At 40.3% G+C, this 17238-nt stretch overlaps 1 protein-coding gene across 8 annotated transcripts in view; it reads left to right on the top strand.

Moving 5' to 3' along the window:
* Plekhg1 (pleckstrin homology and RhoGEF domain containing G1) overlaps window positions 1–17238 on the top strand; it is a 205232-nt gene that overhangs the window by 150437 nt on the left and 37557 nt on the right. For all 8 annotated transcript variants that reach the window (XM_078018899.1, XM_078018898.1, XM_078018900.1 and 5 more), the window contains one exon: window positions 10547–10616. In XM_078018899.1, the coding sequence (XP_077875025.1) occupies window positions 10547–10616 (70 nt within the window). The remainder of the gene's footprint in view (window positions 1–10546; window positions 10617–17238) is intronic.

Raw genomic sequence — 17238 nt, 5'->3', positions numbered from 1 at the left:
CATCTAAAACAGCTTCTGGCCCCTAGGAGACTCTTGTTGAATGAATGAGTGGAAATGCCAGGAAACTCCACCTCCCTCCTGCTGCTCTTGGGAAGCTGACAGACCCGTTGAAATGGTAGCCAGTTAAGATGCAGATTTTGTCATTGTAAATTGTCATTATGAAATTCTGCCCTGCCCTGTCCCTTTGTGGCTGGTCATGCAGGCTCAATCCTACTCCTCTTTGCTCACTAAGGTTGGTAAAGGTGAGCTCCTTGGGGACAGGATCCCTGTGTCCTTTGCCACTCTTAAATCCCTGATACCTAGCACCAGGCTGGCCTCTGGGAGGCAGGTTCATTGAGTTGATTCAAATCATCCTCTATTCTGAAAGTCTTTGACATAAGAAAGGCCAGAGTTACGTCAGCATTTCCCTCTTACTTGACGCTAGACTTTGAAAACCAGTGTGTGAATCTGTGGTTCTCCACCTGTGCTCTATACTGGAATCACCTGGGAAATTGTTGGAAACAATCCAGTGGCTGGATCCTCCCTCCAGAAATACTGATTCCTTGGTCTGGGGTAGGGCTGGGGCATCAGAATTTTTCAAAGGTCTTCAGGTGTTTGAACTGGGCAGCCATGATTCCCCTGTCTTGAAAAAAATAATTAACTCAATAATGAGAAGATAAAGAAAGAGCATAAAATACTGAATTAGAGAATCCAGAACCTGCATGTTCCTTAGTAAAGTGTTCATAGGAACCCAGGTCCCCGTTAGCTATTGCTGGTGATAAACTCCCATAAGCCTCTGCGTGGTTTCCCCTTCCAGAGCCCACCTAACAACTCCCAAACCTGAAAGAGGCAGAAGTGTTAGATGCTGTTAGGGCCCTGGCCAAGGTCTCCTGTGGTTTGGCTGTAAGTCGATGGTAACAAGTAGATATGGGGTGAGTGCTTCCCTCTGCTGAAGGCCAAGGTCTTCAGATCCATTGTCACTTCACAAGCATCATGTGGGAATAGCTGGCCCCAAACCCCAGGTGTTGGGCCACATACCCTCCAGCCAGATGGAGCCCTGCTTGTCCAGCTGTGGTTAATGAAGCTGTGGCTGACCCCAAGAGAGATTTTGACTCCCTAGAATTTAAATGTTCATGTGTCTCCTGAGTTAAAGAAAGACAAAAATGAGGTCATAAGAAGGGACTTGGCAGTGGAACCCAGTCTACAAAGGTTGGATGGCTGAGAGACCTTGACATTCCTGAATTGATTCTCTGTTCTTTTCTGTTTGATGTTCATTGCTCCTGGAAGTCAGACCTGTCTACAGTAAACCTGAGTCAGAGTAATGAACAGCCTGATGGTGATGCACACGAGGCATCAACGCAGTGACACCACGACAAGGGGTCATGCCCATGCCTGTCCCTGTGGCTCACACCTGTATGTTCCTTGGACGTGCATAGCCTCATTGCGTCTTCTGACAGCTCTGGCGCAGATACAATGAAGCCTTATACACTCTTTTTTTTTTTAATTTTTAATAGTTGTAAATGGACAGCATACCTTTATTTTATTTATTTATTTTTAAAGTGGTGCTGAAGATTGAACCCAGTGCCTCCCAAGTGCTAGGCCAGCGCTCTCCTCTGAGCTCCACCCCCAGCCCCTACTACATTGTTTATAGATGAGGAATGAATTGTTCATGGTCAGGAAGTCCTCTGCCCAAGGACATAGAGCTAGAAATCTAGTCTTTGTCCATCTGAATACTTATTTTTACCAGACTTCCAGTATCTTTCACTGCTTTGGATGACTGAGAAGACCTTGACATTCCTGAATTGATTTCAAAAATTGCTTTCAAAAAATATTTAACTCTGACATTTGAATCTTCTGTACTGTTTCGACCCCATTTGTTTTTATTTCCTTTCTCTTAAACCCACAGTTGTCTTTTTTGCTATTCTATTTGATTAAGTAAGAGTATTGATGTACCTTTTTATGTCAGTGCTGCTTATGAATCTTTTATTATATACTGTAGATCAATTGATTTCAAAGAAAACTATCTGGCAAATCAATGTTGGGGCTTGAAATAAAAACCTTTAAAGTTTCTATTCTTAGTTCAGATCCAGGGTTTTCAACATAATAATATTGCATTTCCAAAATTAAACAGAAAATTAAACCAAAAAATTGTTTTACATTGGCCTGAAAAAAATGCAGCTGAGTAGATTTCTTCCTTTAGGAAATATAAGGAGAGTATCCCTAATCTAACAATCCAAAATTGAAATGCTCCAAAATCTGAAATCTTTTGAGCACTGACATGGTGCCACAAGTAGAAAATTTCATATCTGACTTCATATGATGTGTCACAGTCAAAACACAAGCACATCTTTCAGTAGATGAATAGATAAAGAATATGTAGGGCTGGGGATGTGGCTCAAGCGGTAGCACACTCACCTGGCATGCATGACGCCCAGGTTCGATCCACAGCACCACATACAAACAAAGATGTCCGCCAAAAACTAAAAAATAAATATTAAAAATTCTCTCTCTCTCTCTCTCTCTCTCTCTCAAAAAAATATGTAGTACATAGACACAATGGAATATTACTCAGCCATAAAGGAAAATGAAATTATGGCATTTGCCAGTAAATGGATGGAATCAGAGACTATCATGCTAAGTGAAATAAGCCAGTCCCAAAAAACCAAAAATCAAATGCTTTCTCTGGTATTTGGATGCTAATACACAATAAGGTAGGGAGAGGGAAGAATAGAAGTTAATTTGATTAGACAAAGGGGAATGAAGGAAGGAGGGAGGGAGGGGAATAGGATGACAGTAGAATGAATCAGACATAACTTTCCTACGTTTAATATGAATACACGACTAGTGAAGCTCCACATCATGCACAACCACCAGAATGGAAAGTTATACTCCATGTATGTATGATATATCAAATACATTCTACTGTCGTGTATAACCAAAAAGAACAAATAAAAATTAAAAGGATAAAAACAAAACACAAGCACATTAAAAAATACTGTGTCAAATTACCCTCAAGTTGTATATAAGGTATGCATGTAACAGATGAGGCTGTGTTTAGTCTTGGGTCCCATCTCCACAATATGTCATTTTGAGCAAGCAAATATTCCCAATTCTGAAAAAGTATGAAATCTAAAACACTTCTGGTCCCAAGCATACAGGATAAGGGACACATGACCTTTAGTTCCAAAATGCAGAAAAGCATCAGTGTATGATACACACCCATGAACCACCCACCTCTATCTGAGCCTTTCTTGTTCCATATTAGCTTTAGAAGTTTTTTAAAGCCTAAAGACATTAGAGATCATACTGAAGCCAATCAGATACTCTCCCCCAGCAGCACGTGGCTTTGGAGAACGGCTGGCACTGTGTTGGTAAACCAGTTCTCCAGCACAGAGACAGGAGAGGGGAGGTCTGGAATTCATAGTGCTCATGAATTTCTGTGGTATTTTACTAACAGCTTTATTAAGAAATTTAACTCTACACAATCCACTGGTTTAAAATGTACATAGTGTTTCGTGGTGACTTCAAAGAGAGTTAATTTTAGAACATTTTTGTCACCCCAAAAAAGAAACTCTACACCCTTTTGCAGTCATTCCCACTTTCTTCACCCCAGGCCCTAGCAACCACATCTGCTCTCTGTCTCTAGTTTGCCTATTCTGGGCTTTTCATATAGACAGAGTCATAGACTCTGTGGCCTTTTGTGACTGGCTTCTTTCATAAGCATAACATCTTTGAGGTCTATGCCAATTGCAGCATACATCAGCACTTCATTCCTTTTTGTTTCTAAATAATATTCCATTGTATGGATATACCACAACTTATTTACCCATTACCAAGTTGCTTGGCATTTGGGTGATTTATAGTTGCAGTTCACTTAACTACTATGTAGAACTCCATGGGGGCTCTATCCCTTTGGGTTGTGCCAATTGCAGTAAATAGGAGCATCTTTCTTATTGGCCCCTTAGGTTTCTTTTGTGGTTTCCTGGATCACATCCATTGTTCATTTTTCTGTTGGGATGTTTCTTTTTCTTGTTGTAAAGGAGTCCTTGATGAATTCTAGCTAATGATCTTCATATATCATGTTCCAAATAAATCCTAGTATGAGACATGTCTTTATGATTTCTTTGAGAATGGGTTATTAAAATTATAAGTTTGACAACACAAAATATAATTTTAAAAAGTGTTTTAGTTGTAGTTGGACACAATACCTTTATTTATTTATTTATTTATTTTTATGTGGTGCTGAGGATCCAACCCAGTGCTAGGTGAGTGCTCTACCTCTAAGCCACAATCCCAGCCCCCAAAATACACTTTTAATAAAAGCATAAAGATTTTATGTTATGTTTTAAAATTATCTCCTAATCTCAGGTAACAAATATGCTCTATTTTTTTTCTAATTTTATCTTTAAAAACTCCTAAAATTTTGCTTTTCACATTTGTCTTTAATCTGCCTAAAATTGATGGCAAGTTGCTAAGTGGTAGAAGGTCTAAAACTCTTATTTCACAAATTAAAATGTCCGGCCTCTCCATACTGACTTGTAGTTCTGAGTTCCTCATGGGCCAGGTTCATTTCGATATGTGGTATGTGTCTGCCTCTGGGCTCTGTATCCTGTCTGTCTGTTTCCACTCACCTCCCTGAAGATCACCTGCTCTTCTTCAACACTAGTTTAGCTTTTGTGGACTCTGTCTTGTCAAATGATGTTTATTTATTAGTTTGTCAAGTTTCATGAAGCACTCAGTGGGATTTTTTATTGGAATTGCATTAAATTTATATTTATAGGTTAACTTTGTTGAAATTGACATGTTGTAAAGATGAAAAACTTGCAGTGATGAGTCACCTCATTCATAGATCTATATCTCTTCAATCAACCTTTTAAAATGTCCTTTAATGTTTTAAAATTTCTACATCACATGCATACACATTAACTTTTTAAAATTCATTCCTAGATACCTCATAGCTTTTGATGTTATTTTGACTAGAACAATTTTGTTTTCTTTTTTAAACTAACTATTGTTTTCATCTAGGAGTGCTTTTGATTTTTATAAGTGAATAAAAACTGTTTCACACTAACTTTTTAAACTTTCCCATTGATTCTTAGATTCCCATGTAGACAGTGATGTCAGAAAATGAGGATAATTTTTGTCACCCTTTCCAGTTCTACTACCACTTATGAGTTTTTCTTGTCCTATTGCTAAAGCAAGTCTTCTCATACAGTGTTGGGATGTGAGAGCATTATTACCTTCTTTTTGATATTTGCAGGAATATTTTGCCATTAAGTATAATGTTTGCTGTGGGGTTTAGATAAGCACTTATCCTAGTAGGATTTTATTACAAATCCTTGTGAATATTGAATTTTATTGAATGAATAGTATGCCTTTAATGAAATTAACTTGATTTTACCCTGTGTATTCATAATGTGGTGAATTATATTAGCATTCTGATTTGAATCATTCAAAACATGACCAGAGGGCTGGGGAAGTGGCTCAAGTGGTAGCACGCCCACCTGGCATGCACAAGGCACTGGGTTCGATCCTCAACACCACATAAAAATGAAAACGATATTGTGTCCACCTAAAACTAAAAAATAAATTTTTTTTTTTTTTAACAAAAAACATGACCAGAATAAAACCTGCCTGGTCATGATGTTTTATTTATCTAAGCACTGGTGAATTTTCTATCTTTGTATCTTTTTAGAGAAATTTTCATGCATGTTCATAAATGACAGTACTATACAGTTTCTTTTACTATCTTTGTTCAGTTTTAATATATGACAATATTTAAATGGTTATTTCATAAAATCTTCCATCACAAAATGTTTTGGAATATAATTGAGACTTTGTTATTTTTCCTTTTTGGTAGCCAAATGTCTCTTTCTCCACACTAAATTAGAAATTTAAGCCTCTGCTTTGCTGTCTGGAATAAATGGGCAGGAAACTGAGATAGACAAAGGTACCACTTTCCCCATTTGGACCAGCCCCTTAAAGTCCCCAAACTTTTTGGGGCAGGGGATACCAGGGATTGAACTCAGGGGCACTCACCCACTGAGCCACATCCCAGCCCTATTTTGTATTCCATTTAGAGACAGGGTGTCACTGAGTTACTTAGCACCTCGCTTTTGCTGAGGCTGACTTTAACTGGAGATCCTCCTGTGTCAGCCTCCTGAGCTGCTGGGATGACAAGAGTGTGCGCCACCACGCCCAAATCCAACCGTGTTTCTTAAGTGATTTTCTCTTCCACCTTCCATGGCCTCCCACCCTCTTCTACCCCCGCCCAGCCTCAGTTGCTCTCTGTCATGCTGCCCTCTTCATTTCCTTCCTGTCATATGATACCATGTGACAGTATGCTGTTTATTGTCATCTGTGGTCAGAACATAAGTACATGTTTCTTGCATGGGGCCTTTGTCCGTCGTCTTTACCCCATAATCTCAGCGCTTCTATCCACGCCTAGAGGGGGAGCCTTGGGTATTGCTAGTTGAATGGCAAGCTGACAGGCGGGGAGGACAGCTTTATTGGGACAGTGGCCCCGGTGTAAAAGCATGAGGGAAACCCATGGCCTTTTCCTCACCATTTCCATTCTTATCGTTTTCATCCTATTCTAGAAAAGGGCTGTAAAGGACAGCTGGGCAGGTAATACCAACAAGGCCTCTCGGGTGGGCAGGACCATGTTGAAGACTGGCCCTCAGCCTCCTTGAGTCAACCAGGGAAGAACTGCTTCAGTAGATGTGTTTGCAGTAGAGTGCAGGACGGGACTCAGCCCCGTGCTAGCCACAGCTGAGCATTAGTTAGGAGCTGTGTGGCCTAAGATGAACGACCATTTCTTTATGGGCCGTGGTTTCCCTCCCGGCTCTGTGGCTCTTGGGGCAGGGAATGCCAGTCATTTGCTCACAGGTGAGGTTCCACCTGGAGCCTGGTGAAGAGTTCCTCCCCCCAGCACTCTACTCTGGGGTGGAATTAATACATGGAGGGAGCATGATGAGCCTAACAGAGAGAACACCAGGAATTAAATATGCCAAGGAGTGTCTCTGTTAAGCTCCAAGAAGGAGCGTGATGGAGTCTGCTCGAAATTCCTCTCTGCATAGAAAGAGGAAATTTCTATTGAGAGATCCAGACATAAAACCGCCACCCGCAGCACCCCACCCTCCAATCAGGGAGGACACGATAACTCCAAAACACAGTATCTTTGGCTGTCCTTTGACTTCCACCTTCTCTCTTACCTTGTGAGTATTCAGAGTTCAACTATCTTTAATTTAACCAACCCATCCTTCTATAAAAAGATAATGATATAAACATCAGCAGTAATTTTTTCACATTAAAACTAATCTTTGCCAGGCACAGTGGTGCACACCTGTAATCCCAGCAGCTTGGGAGGCTGAGACAGGAGGGTGACGAGTTCAAAGCCAGCCACAGCAAAAGTGAGGCACTAAGCAACTCAGTGAGACCCTGTCTCTAAATAAATAAAATACAGAATAGGGCTGGGATGTGGCTCAGTGGTTGAGTGCCTCTGAGTTCAATCCCCAGTACCCCCCCCCCAAAAAAAAAAATTAACCAAGGAGATATTTTTTGTAAGACTGTTGGGAAGAATGTTCAAATTGGGACTGTCCTAAAAGATCCTTTCAAAGTGTAAAATTCAGCAGTAGATTTCAAAGTAATGGCACAGCCTATTGGTAAGGCTTCAAACTCCAGAAACCCTTTAACAAACCCCACTTACTGAGTCTGAGTAGAATATCAAAGAAGAATATCCACCCTTATCTGAAAAGTCCATTAAAATAGTCCTCCCTTTTCTAACAACATGTCCATGTGAGGCTAGGTTTTTTTCCAAAGACCACCCCCCTTCCTGCCACAACAGCTTGCAACAGGTTGAATGGAGAAGAGGGCAAATTCAATAAAAGGGAGAGGAAATAAAGTTAAAATCTCCTCCAGAAAAACAGAACAGTAAATAAGAAGACGGTTTAAAGAAGAGGATGAATAAGAAAAATTTGAGGCTTAGATCTGGAGATCCCAAATGTGAATAACATGACCTTCCACAGTGTGGGGGTGGAAGCATCTAAGACAGGAGCCAGGAACAGAGGCTTTTAAGCTTTTTGGTCCTAGGATCTGTTACATGTTTAAAAATGATTAAAGACACCCCAAAAGCTGCTTTTGTTTGTTTTTTAATGTTTTGTTTACCGTGTTAGAAACTAAAACTGAGAAATTGTTAAAGCTTCAGTTTGTGTAATAATATGTTAAACCCACAAGTTTAAGGAAAGTAATTTTACTACTTTTTTTTTTCACAATGTTGATGTGCTTTGGAATTGTTTTACATTTTCACAAATCACCTTACTCTGACCTAAGAGGACACAGAATTCTCATACCCACGCCTACTTTCAGTCTGTCCTAATATAGAACATCGAATAGCCTCTGGAAGAAGCCTCTGTACTCTTTTGATAGAGGGAAAGTAAAAACCCAATAGCGTCTCAGCATTTTTATGAAATAGTATCCTGTGTTCTTCCTGAGGCAGGGTCCCTGGACCACACTTGGAGATCAAGATCTGTTCCCACGTGCTTGAATTGACCCAGTATGTGAACAGGCCCACTGTAAAGCCCACCAACTCAAAGCTTCAGAATAACATTAACAAAGACATAATTCTAAAAGCTTCCAGAACTGAAAAACAAAAAAACAGGTCATATGGAATCTTGATGGGGCATCAGAATGATAGTGGACTCTCAGTAGCACTGTTGGAATTTACAAGGCAACAGACAGCCCTTTGAATGCTCAGAGAAAATGACTTCCAACCAAGAATTCTTTTTTTTTTTTTTTTTTTTTTTTACCAGGGATTGAACCCAGGGATGCATAACCCCTGAGCCCCATCCCCAGCCCTTTTTACATTTTTATTTAGAGGCAAGATCTTGCTGGGTTGCTTAGGGCCTCACTAAGTTGCTAAGGCTGGCTTTGAACTCTCCATCCTCCTGTCTCAGCTTGAGCCACTGGGATTACATGTGTGCACCACCATGCCCAACTCCAACCAAAAATTCTGTATCCACTGACATCATGGACCAGTGTGAAGAGAGGAACATGTTGAAACAGGAAGAGTCCCAGAAAACTGTCCTCCTTTTACCTTTCTCAGAAAGCTGCTGGGTATTGTCACCTCTCAAAAGCAGGGATACATAGGAACTGGCCCCTAAGAAGCAAGGATCCAGCACAGGAGATAGGCCGCAGACATCATCAGGAGGCTGTTGGTGAGCATGTCCAGCAGCTGGAAGAAGAGCATGTGCAGGACAGGGCAGGCTGTGGGCTCCAGGAGGGAGACCACAGAAAGACGCGTAACCGGTGGGCTGTTGGATGATCTGTCCCAGTGGGTGAGATTTATACTGCTGGCCCACTGATGAAAATCATTGGTGCGCACTTTGAAAACAAAGCAAAAGCAAAAAAAAGAGAGAATTTTAACTCCAGGGAAAACATGGTTCTACAAGAAGGAAAAGAGATCCTGGTGTCTGCCAAGAGATTAAACTGGGAAAACTATTTCCAGAGTCTTAAAGATACAAATTCAGACATTTAATCTCATGAAGCTACAAAAGAGAACTGATGGAGATGATGGCAGGAGGAGAAGTTTGGGGAAAATAATATAAGCAAGAAATAGCTGCAACTGAAAAATAATGGAAATCCACTCTTAATATTCATAGAAATAGGGGCGTGCCTAGCAGGAGCAGCTGAAGGGTTGAAAATGTTCTCTGCAGTGGCCCATCAAGAATGAGAAGCACAAAGCAACAAAGTGTTAATTTTTAATCCCTATAGAACTCTTTTTTAACTTTTATTAAAATTCAATGTACTATGTATGACATTAGCAAAGACATAATGTCATACATAGTATATTAAAACAAATATTCAGCATATTAAATTACATATTAATACAATTTAAATGGAGTGCAATTTGGAAGTGTGATAATATTTATACTGAGAATGACCTTTGACCCAGCAACTCCCCTTACAGAATTTTATCAGACATTGGAAGATTAATTAAATGAATTATGGCATAGCCACAAAATGAAAGACTGAGCAGTTACTTAAACTAATGACACTGTCACTAAAAATTAATATAAATTTATATTTGAGGAGAGCGATTTTCCCCCCTGGCATGTCTCAGTTGTTAGTGTGATTTGTCACTGAATGTCTGACTTCCAGTGCATTGGAAGCTCTAGAGATCAGGCACCATATGTCATTATGCTCACTGGTGTGTTCTGAGGGCCTGGCCCTACACCGGGTACCCAGGCAGTTATTTGATAAATGAGTGAGTGAGTGTGAGCATTTGTGCAGCCAAAGACAAAAGTCTAGAAAACTGAAATTTTAGGCAGGGCTTATCTCTGGTGGGAGTTTCCCAAACTCTATTTCAATCCTTGCTCTGCTATGCCTTTGGACAAGCCCCTTTATCTAATTATTTCATACAAATGGCAGAAGGCCTTCAGTTATCCAGTTCTATGATTCCTTGTAAATGCATTAGAAATGTTTAAAATTTTAAGTTTGTAAAATGCCCTCAACCAGAAGACTCCATCTAATCCCTTCCTGGGTTTTTGTTTGTTTGTTTGTTTTAAAGTGAACTTCTGCAAGATTTGGAAAACTGTGAAAATGATCCTGTGGCCATCGCAGAATGTTTTGTCTCCAAGGTAAGCAGGTCTCATTTCTCTGGGCCAGCCAAGGCAGATAGTATGGACTGTTTCCATTTTAAAGTTAGAATGGCTGGTTCGTTCCATGCACACTCTTTTATTCCCCGCCCCCCATTTGTTTCAGTAGGAAAGAAAAAAAAAAAAAAAACACTGCTATGGGAAGAAGAAGAGGCTGACTTAGTAGTTGTCCTGGAACTTGCGTAGTAACTGGAGAATGTTACTCTTTCCCAGGAAAGACTTGAAGCTTGGAGGAGGAGAGTCTAGAGTAGAAAAATGTTAGAAAAATAAATACATATAACACACCACTAAATCTGCTATAAAAATACATTAGAATCTAAATGTTTTCTATGAAATAAGTGTGGTACTAGCCTGGCCTCTATAATTATCTTTTTTAAAAATATTTTTTAATTGTCAGTGAACTTTTTTATTTATTTATATGCAGTACTGAGAATCGAACCCAGCACCTTGCACATGCTTGGCAAGAATTATACCACTGAGCCGAAACCCTGGCCCTTATAATTATCTTTTATGGGATAAAAAGCAGCAGAGTGATTTCTACACCTTAAAATGCACTCATTTTCCTATATTTTTCTTAAGCGCTGTTAATGCTTAGGAAAACACTGGGAGCAGATTTGACTTAAAGCTTACCCAGCAGTGAGCTCAGGCTCTGAACTTGGAAGCAGAGCATGCTCTTGACTGTGTTTCTTTCTCAACATGCTACCTGGTAGAGATAGAAACCTATCTTGTTAAAGTTTCTCTTAAAAATTCAACAGCTTTTGTTTGGAAAACCTCTGGCAGAAACTGTGTTTCAGCAAAAGTTTGTGTGGTTTCTTCAGTTGTGTAAAGGTTTGAAATGTACAAAGGTTTAAGCAAAGTTCATGAAGGTGCTTGGAGACCAGCGGTGAATTAGCACCTCATTGGGAGCCTCAAGTCCAATGTGAACTTGGGATGTTGTCCCAGCCTGACCTGGCTCCAGACTTGTTCCACAAGGTCATTTCTGTTGACTGTAGATCCTTCCAGATGGCTTTGAATTCAAACATAACACCCTGTTGAAGTTCTGTAAAGACCATTGATGATCTTGTATTTAAATTCTCCTGCCTTTGCATGTATCTGTGTGTGTTCATGTGTAACATGTTGTACACACATGCTTAAACACACAGATACTCTTCAAAGTTTCCAGGGTCATAATTGATTCTCCGAAAGGTAGGAATTTTAAAAAGAGGGGAAAAAACTGGAAAGGAGAGAAATGGTAACAAGATAGTCTGAGTATATCAAAGGAGATATGTTAAAATAACCGCAGCACATAAACAACATAGAAGCTCTCGGAAACATTTGGCTTTTACTGGTAACTGTAATCACAAACTGATTAAAGATGTTCCAGCATACGCTTAGCTCTGGCTTAATTATTCACATAAAAGTTTGTTTATGTGCCTCCTTGCCAACTCCCAAATCTTATTTTTCATTGTAACATTGCCAAGTTCAATTAGAAGACTGACTTCAGCTCTCCACACTTGCACGTGGAAGCAGGGAATCGTGAAGTTCTGGCATAACCTGCTTTTCACTCAACACTCTGAAATTTAGAAGATGTTACGTTCTCTGAAACCCCACCAGCTGCTCCTCTCTGGGAGGAATGGAAAATTGTTTTAATTGAGAGGTCATTAACGACCGAGGTAAAGCTGGCGGTTGACTTCTGCTTTTATCTGGATCACTGGGGATTGATGGAGATTCATCTTTGACCTGGCTTACCTTTTTGGTATGCATAAGTTAAGGAAATTCTGACCAACCCAAGGAGAATACAGTGGCTTTTTACCTACTGCTCCTACAAGAATAAGGAGCGGGCAGTTCTCTTGAGGGATAGAAATAAAAGTTCCCTATCGGCCACCCAGTCCTGCTCCCATGAATACTGCTCTGCTCTTAGGGATCTGGAGACACCTGGAAGGGCTCCTGCCTTTACCTCCGCCCTGGTGCCCATCCTTTATCTTGACTCTCAGCAGAGCTGGCCCCGGGCAACCTAGGAAGGGACAGTATGTCTTGAGAGCCCACCTTACCCTTAGCTACTTCTTCTCCCTGGCTGCCCAGCCCCCCTCCCTTGGTGCCTTTCTCCTTTCAGAGCCAAAGTAAACAAGGTATACACATACACAGGTATACACATACACGTGAACATGTGTGTACACACGTACACACACCTGCCCCTGTATTATCCTCAAGAAGGTGCTGATACTCGATATCTGTACCATTAGAGTGTTACCTTCCTGGGTGCTGTCTGCATACCAAGCCTTCTCATAAGGTCCAGGAAAACCTCCCAGAATCTGAGAGTGTGAGGGAGAGGAGTCTGCAGCAGAAGAAGCCCTAAAATCACACTCTGGTTACCTGTCCAGTCACCCTTTGTCCTGTTCGCTCTGTTGGACAGCCCTGACTATCAGATGCTTTGGCTCTTTGTACACTGTCTCATTTCTGATCATCTCAATTTGAAATAATTGAATAACTAGACGTCAGTATCTATTTTTTTCTAATTTGTGTAATATATAGTTTACCATGTATGCCACCCCAATTCTTTTTTAAATGTATGGGGTGGCATACATGCTAAACTATGGCATTTAAGTATTTACAGACCCAGGAGCTACTGCTTTTTGTGTAAAACCATTATTGACAAGGTCCACAGAGCTTTATAAATCTAAGATTCAAACCTGTATTTGATTGTCCAATAAGGCTATATTGTTGATGTCAATCAGAACTCTCTAATACATGATAGGAATATAGCCACAGTATCACAAAACACGATTGTGCAGAAGTCTTCAGGCTCTACTAAGGCTGTGCATACATAGGATGCAATTGGAACAAATTTCCATTGAGGCCATTATGTTTTAATTTGGCATTTCAAATGATCCTAAAGATCCCTAAACACAAGGAAAGGCAGCCTGATCTTGCTCAATCCCAGGTTGAGTAGAGCAGGGAGCAGGAAAGAACAAGAAACTTGGAGAGTGCCAGCAAATCCAGAGAAAAGCTCCAGTCTGATGTATACTTCCTAAAGGACCTCAGGCAGGTCAATGCCTTTCTCAACGCTGGGAGCCAGGGCTGGCTTCAGGTGCCACCAGGTGAACTTGAGGGCCCAGGTGGAGGCTAAGGCAATCCAAGTGCTTGCTTGGTCTCATGGGATAGTATTCGTCATGTGAAACTCAGGCCCTTTGCCTGTGGATTCTACTCTTTCTCAGGAGACACCGCAAACTGGGATATTTATATTTTCCAGTGTTTTAAAGTTGACAACTAATTTGGATTTCTAAACAGTATTATGCCTGAACATTTAGTATCATGCTTAAAATTTAGTCAACAAGGCCATGGAGAAACAGATGCTCTCACAACTGTGCCAAAGCAAAATGGCACAGACACTATGGTGAAGGCTGTAGCTCGACATTACCCTGTTGCCTGCTAATTCTGCTTTCAAAGATCTACTCCAAGGATCAATAGAAAAGATTCATTAGGAATGATGCTATTCTTTGCAGTAATGTTTGTTACCAAAAAAGACTGGAAACAGCCCACATGTTCCCAAACAAGAATCTGGTTGAATAAACCAGACCACATCCACGTGATGGAGTACCGTGAAGCATAAAAACAAAATAAGAATTGCAGAGGGAATGGGTAAAAGTGTGTAGATCTCAAAGTGTGATCCTGGCACCTCAGGGAACTTGTGACACATGCGAATTCTCAGGCCTCCATCCCGGATCTACCAATTCAGAAACTCCAGTGAAGGGACCCAGCCATCAGTTCAAGCCCTCCAGGGGACTCTGATGTCCACTCAAGTTTGAACATCACTAATGTAACATGATTTGTTTATCTACAAAGGGAGGATATGCCTGTTTAGAAACAGGATAACCTATAAGATTAAAATAGGAGATAAGAGAGAATAGAATGGAGAAGAATAGAGGTTAGACTTCTTTTAATGTATTTCTTTGTAGGGTTGATGTTTAAAAAAATGTAATTAATTTAGTTATTTAAAAAAGGTAAAAGTTTGAAGATACAGTCTTCAGAAACTGAGAGCAAATGAAGCACATGCGACTAATCATGTGTCAGGTTGGTGGTGTGACCATGCAGAGGGAATTCCGATTGATTTGAAAGGATGCTCTGGACAGAACTCGGCACATACATCTTTAACTGTTTTCGTGATGATTCTATTTATCGTGATGTTACAATTGTTATTCTGAAATTATTGAGCGTGTCATGGAATGAAGCAAAAAAGTATTTATGTTAGTGCCATTGAGAACAGGAATTGCTAAGGAAAAGGAAAATACAGACACAAGAGCACTTGAGGCTAATTTAAAATGCTGTACTCCTGAATCTGAATGGGAGCTTGAGTAGCCCTTAGCTGAAATACTTGGGACCAGAAGTATTTCAGTATCAAATTTGGGGGAGGATATTTTGAAATATTTACATGTACTAAATGATATATCTTGGGGATAGCCCCACATCCAAATGCAAAATTCATTTGTGTTTCATGTTCACCTCATTGAGGGTTATTTTATACAGCATTTTTAGTGTACTTGCATCTTGACTGCCCTAAGTTACCAAAGGTCAGGTGTGGAATTATCCACCTGGGGTATCATGATGAGGCTCAGAAAGTTTCCGATTTTGGAGCATTTTGAATTTCCAGATTACAGATACTCAACCTGTACCAGCATGAACTAAGGATGTATTTTATCCTTTAAAAAAACATCATATTTTTTAACCCTGACCACTGAAAAGCCCTAATGACTAACTCAGTAGCAATAGCATCCCTAAAACCCAAATTGTGGTCTTCAAATACTATTTGCCACCCAAGAATCAGGGCTCAGTGGAGCCTGAGTGTTTGGTAGACAATACACAAGACTTTCCATGATAATAATGGTCCAAGCATCTTGTCCCACCAGGAAACACAGAAGCTATGGAAGAGAATAGGAGTGCTCAAAGAACAATGTTCAAAAGAGGCTCTGTCAACAAAAGATGGGATTGTTGGAGTGTCAGCAAAGACAATGGAAAATGGTCAAAACTCATGAAATGTTTATGAATTTACAGTGGTATTAAATAAAATGGTCACCTTTGCTGGATGGCAGAGAACCATACATTATTTTGAGAATCAAGAGAAAGAGAATTTACCCTGCACAAACTGCAGAGTAAACCAACAGTTCATAGGAGAAAGTTCCTTTTTCAGAAAGATTCTGACTGATAAATGAAGCAGGAAGAACAGAATTAGAAATATCATCTTTTGTAACCCTAATACAGTAATAGATCTCGGTAGTAATTGCCAACTGTGAGCATCACAAAAGGACAGCAAGGCCCTAAGCAACTTAGCAAGACCCTGTTTCAAACTCAAAAATAAAAGAGCTAGGAATGTATCTCCGTGGTGAAGCACCCCCTGATTCAATCCCTAGTATTAAAACAAAAGAAAAGCAAAGCCAGACATCAGGTGCCTCCTGTGGAAGCACAGTGTAATCTATGGTGGATGTTGCCAAATTTTGAAACCTAAATCTCAGCAAGCTCTACTGCTCCACACAGAGTCAGCAGACAGGGTGTGTACCATGGGACTGTCACCAGCACTACTGAGACTGACTATTCAGGACAATCTGGTTCCTCAACCAGATTGAATCATTTACATGTGATGGTGGCACTGTGGTGATGCCTCTTGGTTGAAGAGCTTGTTTTGAAGGTGCATACTCAAACCCAGATGAAATGATACGAGGCCTAGCATTTGCTTCAGAGTGATGGGGAAGCAGGGGAGGTGGGTTGTAATGATTACGGAGGTTGGATGGTGGATACTTGGGATTCACCATTTTATCCTTTCTATTTGTATATATACTTGAAGCTTTCCATTATAATAATATGAAATGTTTAACCTAATCCTAGTTGAGTTTAACAAGAAGGATTCTAAGGATTCTTTCTGAATTGGGGGGCGGGGGGAATAATCAGAGCATTAAAATCAAGAAAAGCCAGGAGCAGTGGCGTGCACCTATAATCCCAGCAGCTCAGGAGGCTGAGGCAGGAGGATTTCAAGTTCAAAGCCAGCCTCAGTAACTTAGTAAGGCCCTAAGCAACTCAGCAAGACCCTGTCTCAAATTTTAAAAAAAGGATGTACCTCAGTGGTTTAGTGCCCCTGGGTTCAATCCCCAGTACCAAAAAATTTTTTAAAAGTTAAGAAAACTCAGTTTAGAATCACATGTCAGTGCAGCATAAAGTAGTTTAAGAAGTCAAAAGTTTGTGAAATCAGAAAAGAGTGAAATGCGACGTGCCACCCAAAGTATCCAGTGACTTTTTTCAAACAGAATTCAGTAGAGACTTTTTAAGAGCTAGATAATTTTTTGGCTTGAATCATCTGTTCTGAGTGGCAGTCTGAACAGGCACTAGTGTAAAAGCCTGGCTTCTGTACTGCACCTACCTGCATACACAGCTCTCTTCCTTGTCAGCCTAGGGATCCACCAAAAAGACTAGGGGTGTAGGAAATCTATGGCCCTCTAGTTTATTCTTCCAAATTACATAATTCAATAGGGTTCTGCACCTTTCATCATCTTTGAAGTATTTTACAGCTCCCATCAGTTTTAGATAACTGATCGCTGTGCAAATGGTTCTTGGCCACTGAAAGCAAATGAATTCTGTC

This window comes from Ictidomys tridecemlineatus, chromosome 8 (genome assembly GCF_052094955.1).
Source record: "Ictidomys tridecemlineatus isolate mIctTri1 chromosome 8, mIctTri1.hap1, whole genome shotgun sequence".
Taxonomy (NCBI): Eukaryota; Metazoa; Chordata; class Mammalia; order Rodentia; family Sciuridae; genus Ictidomys; species Ictidomys tridecemlineatus.
Note: the sequence above shows the minus strand (reverse complement) of the source record. Positions and strands in the feature narration are given on the sequence as shown.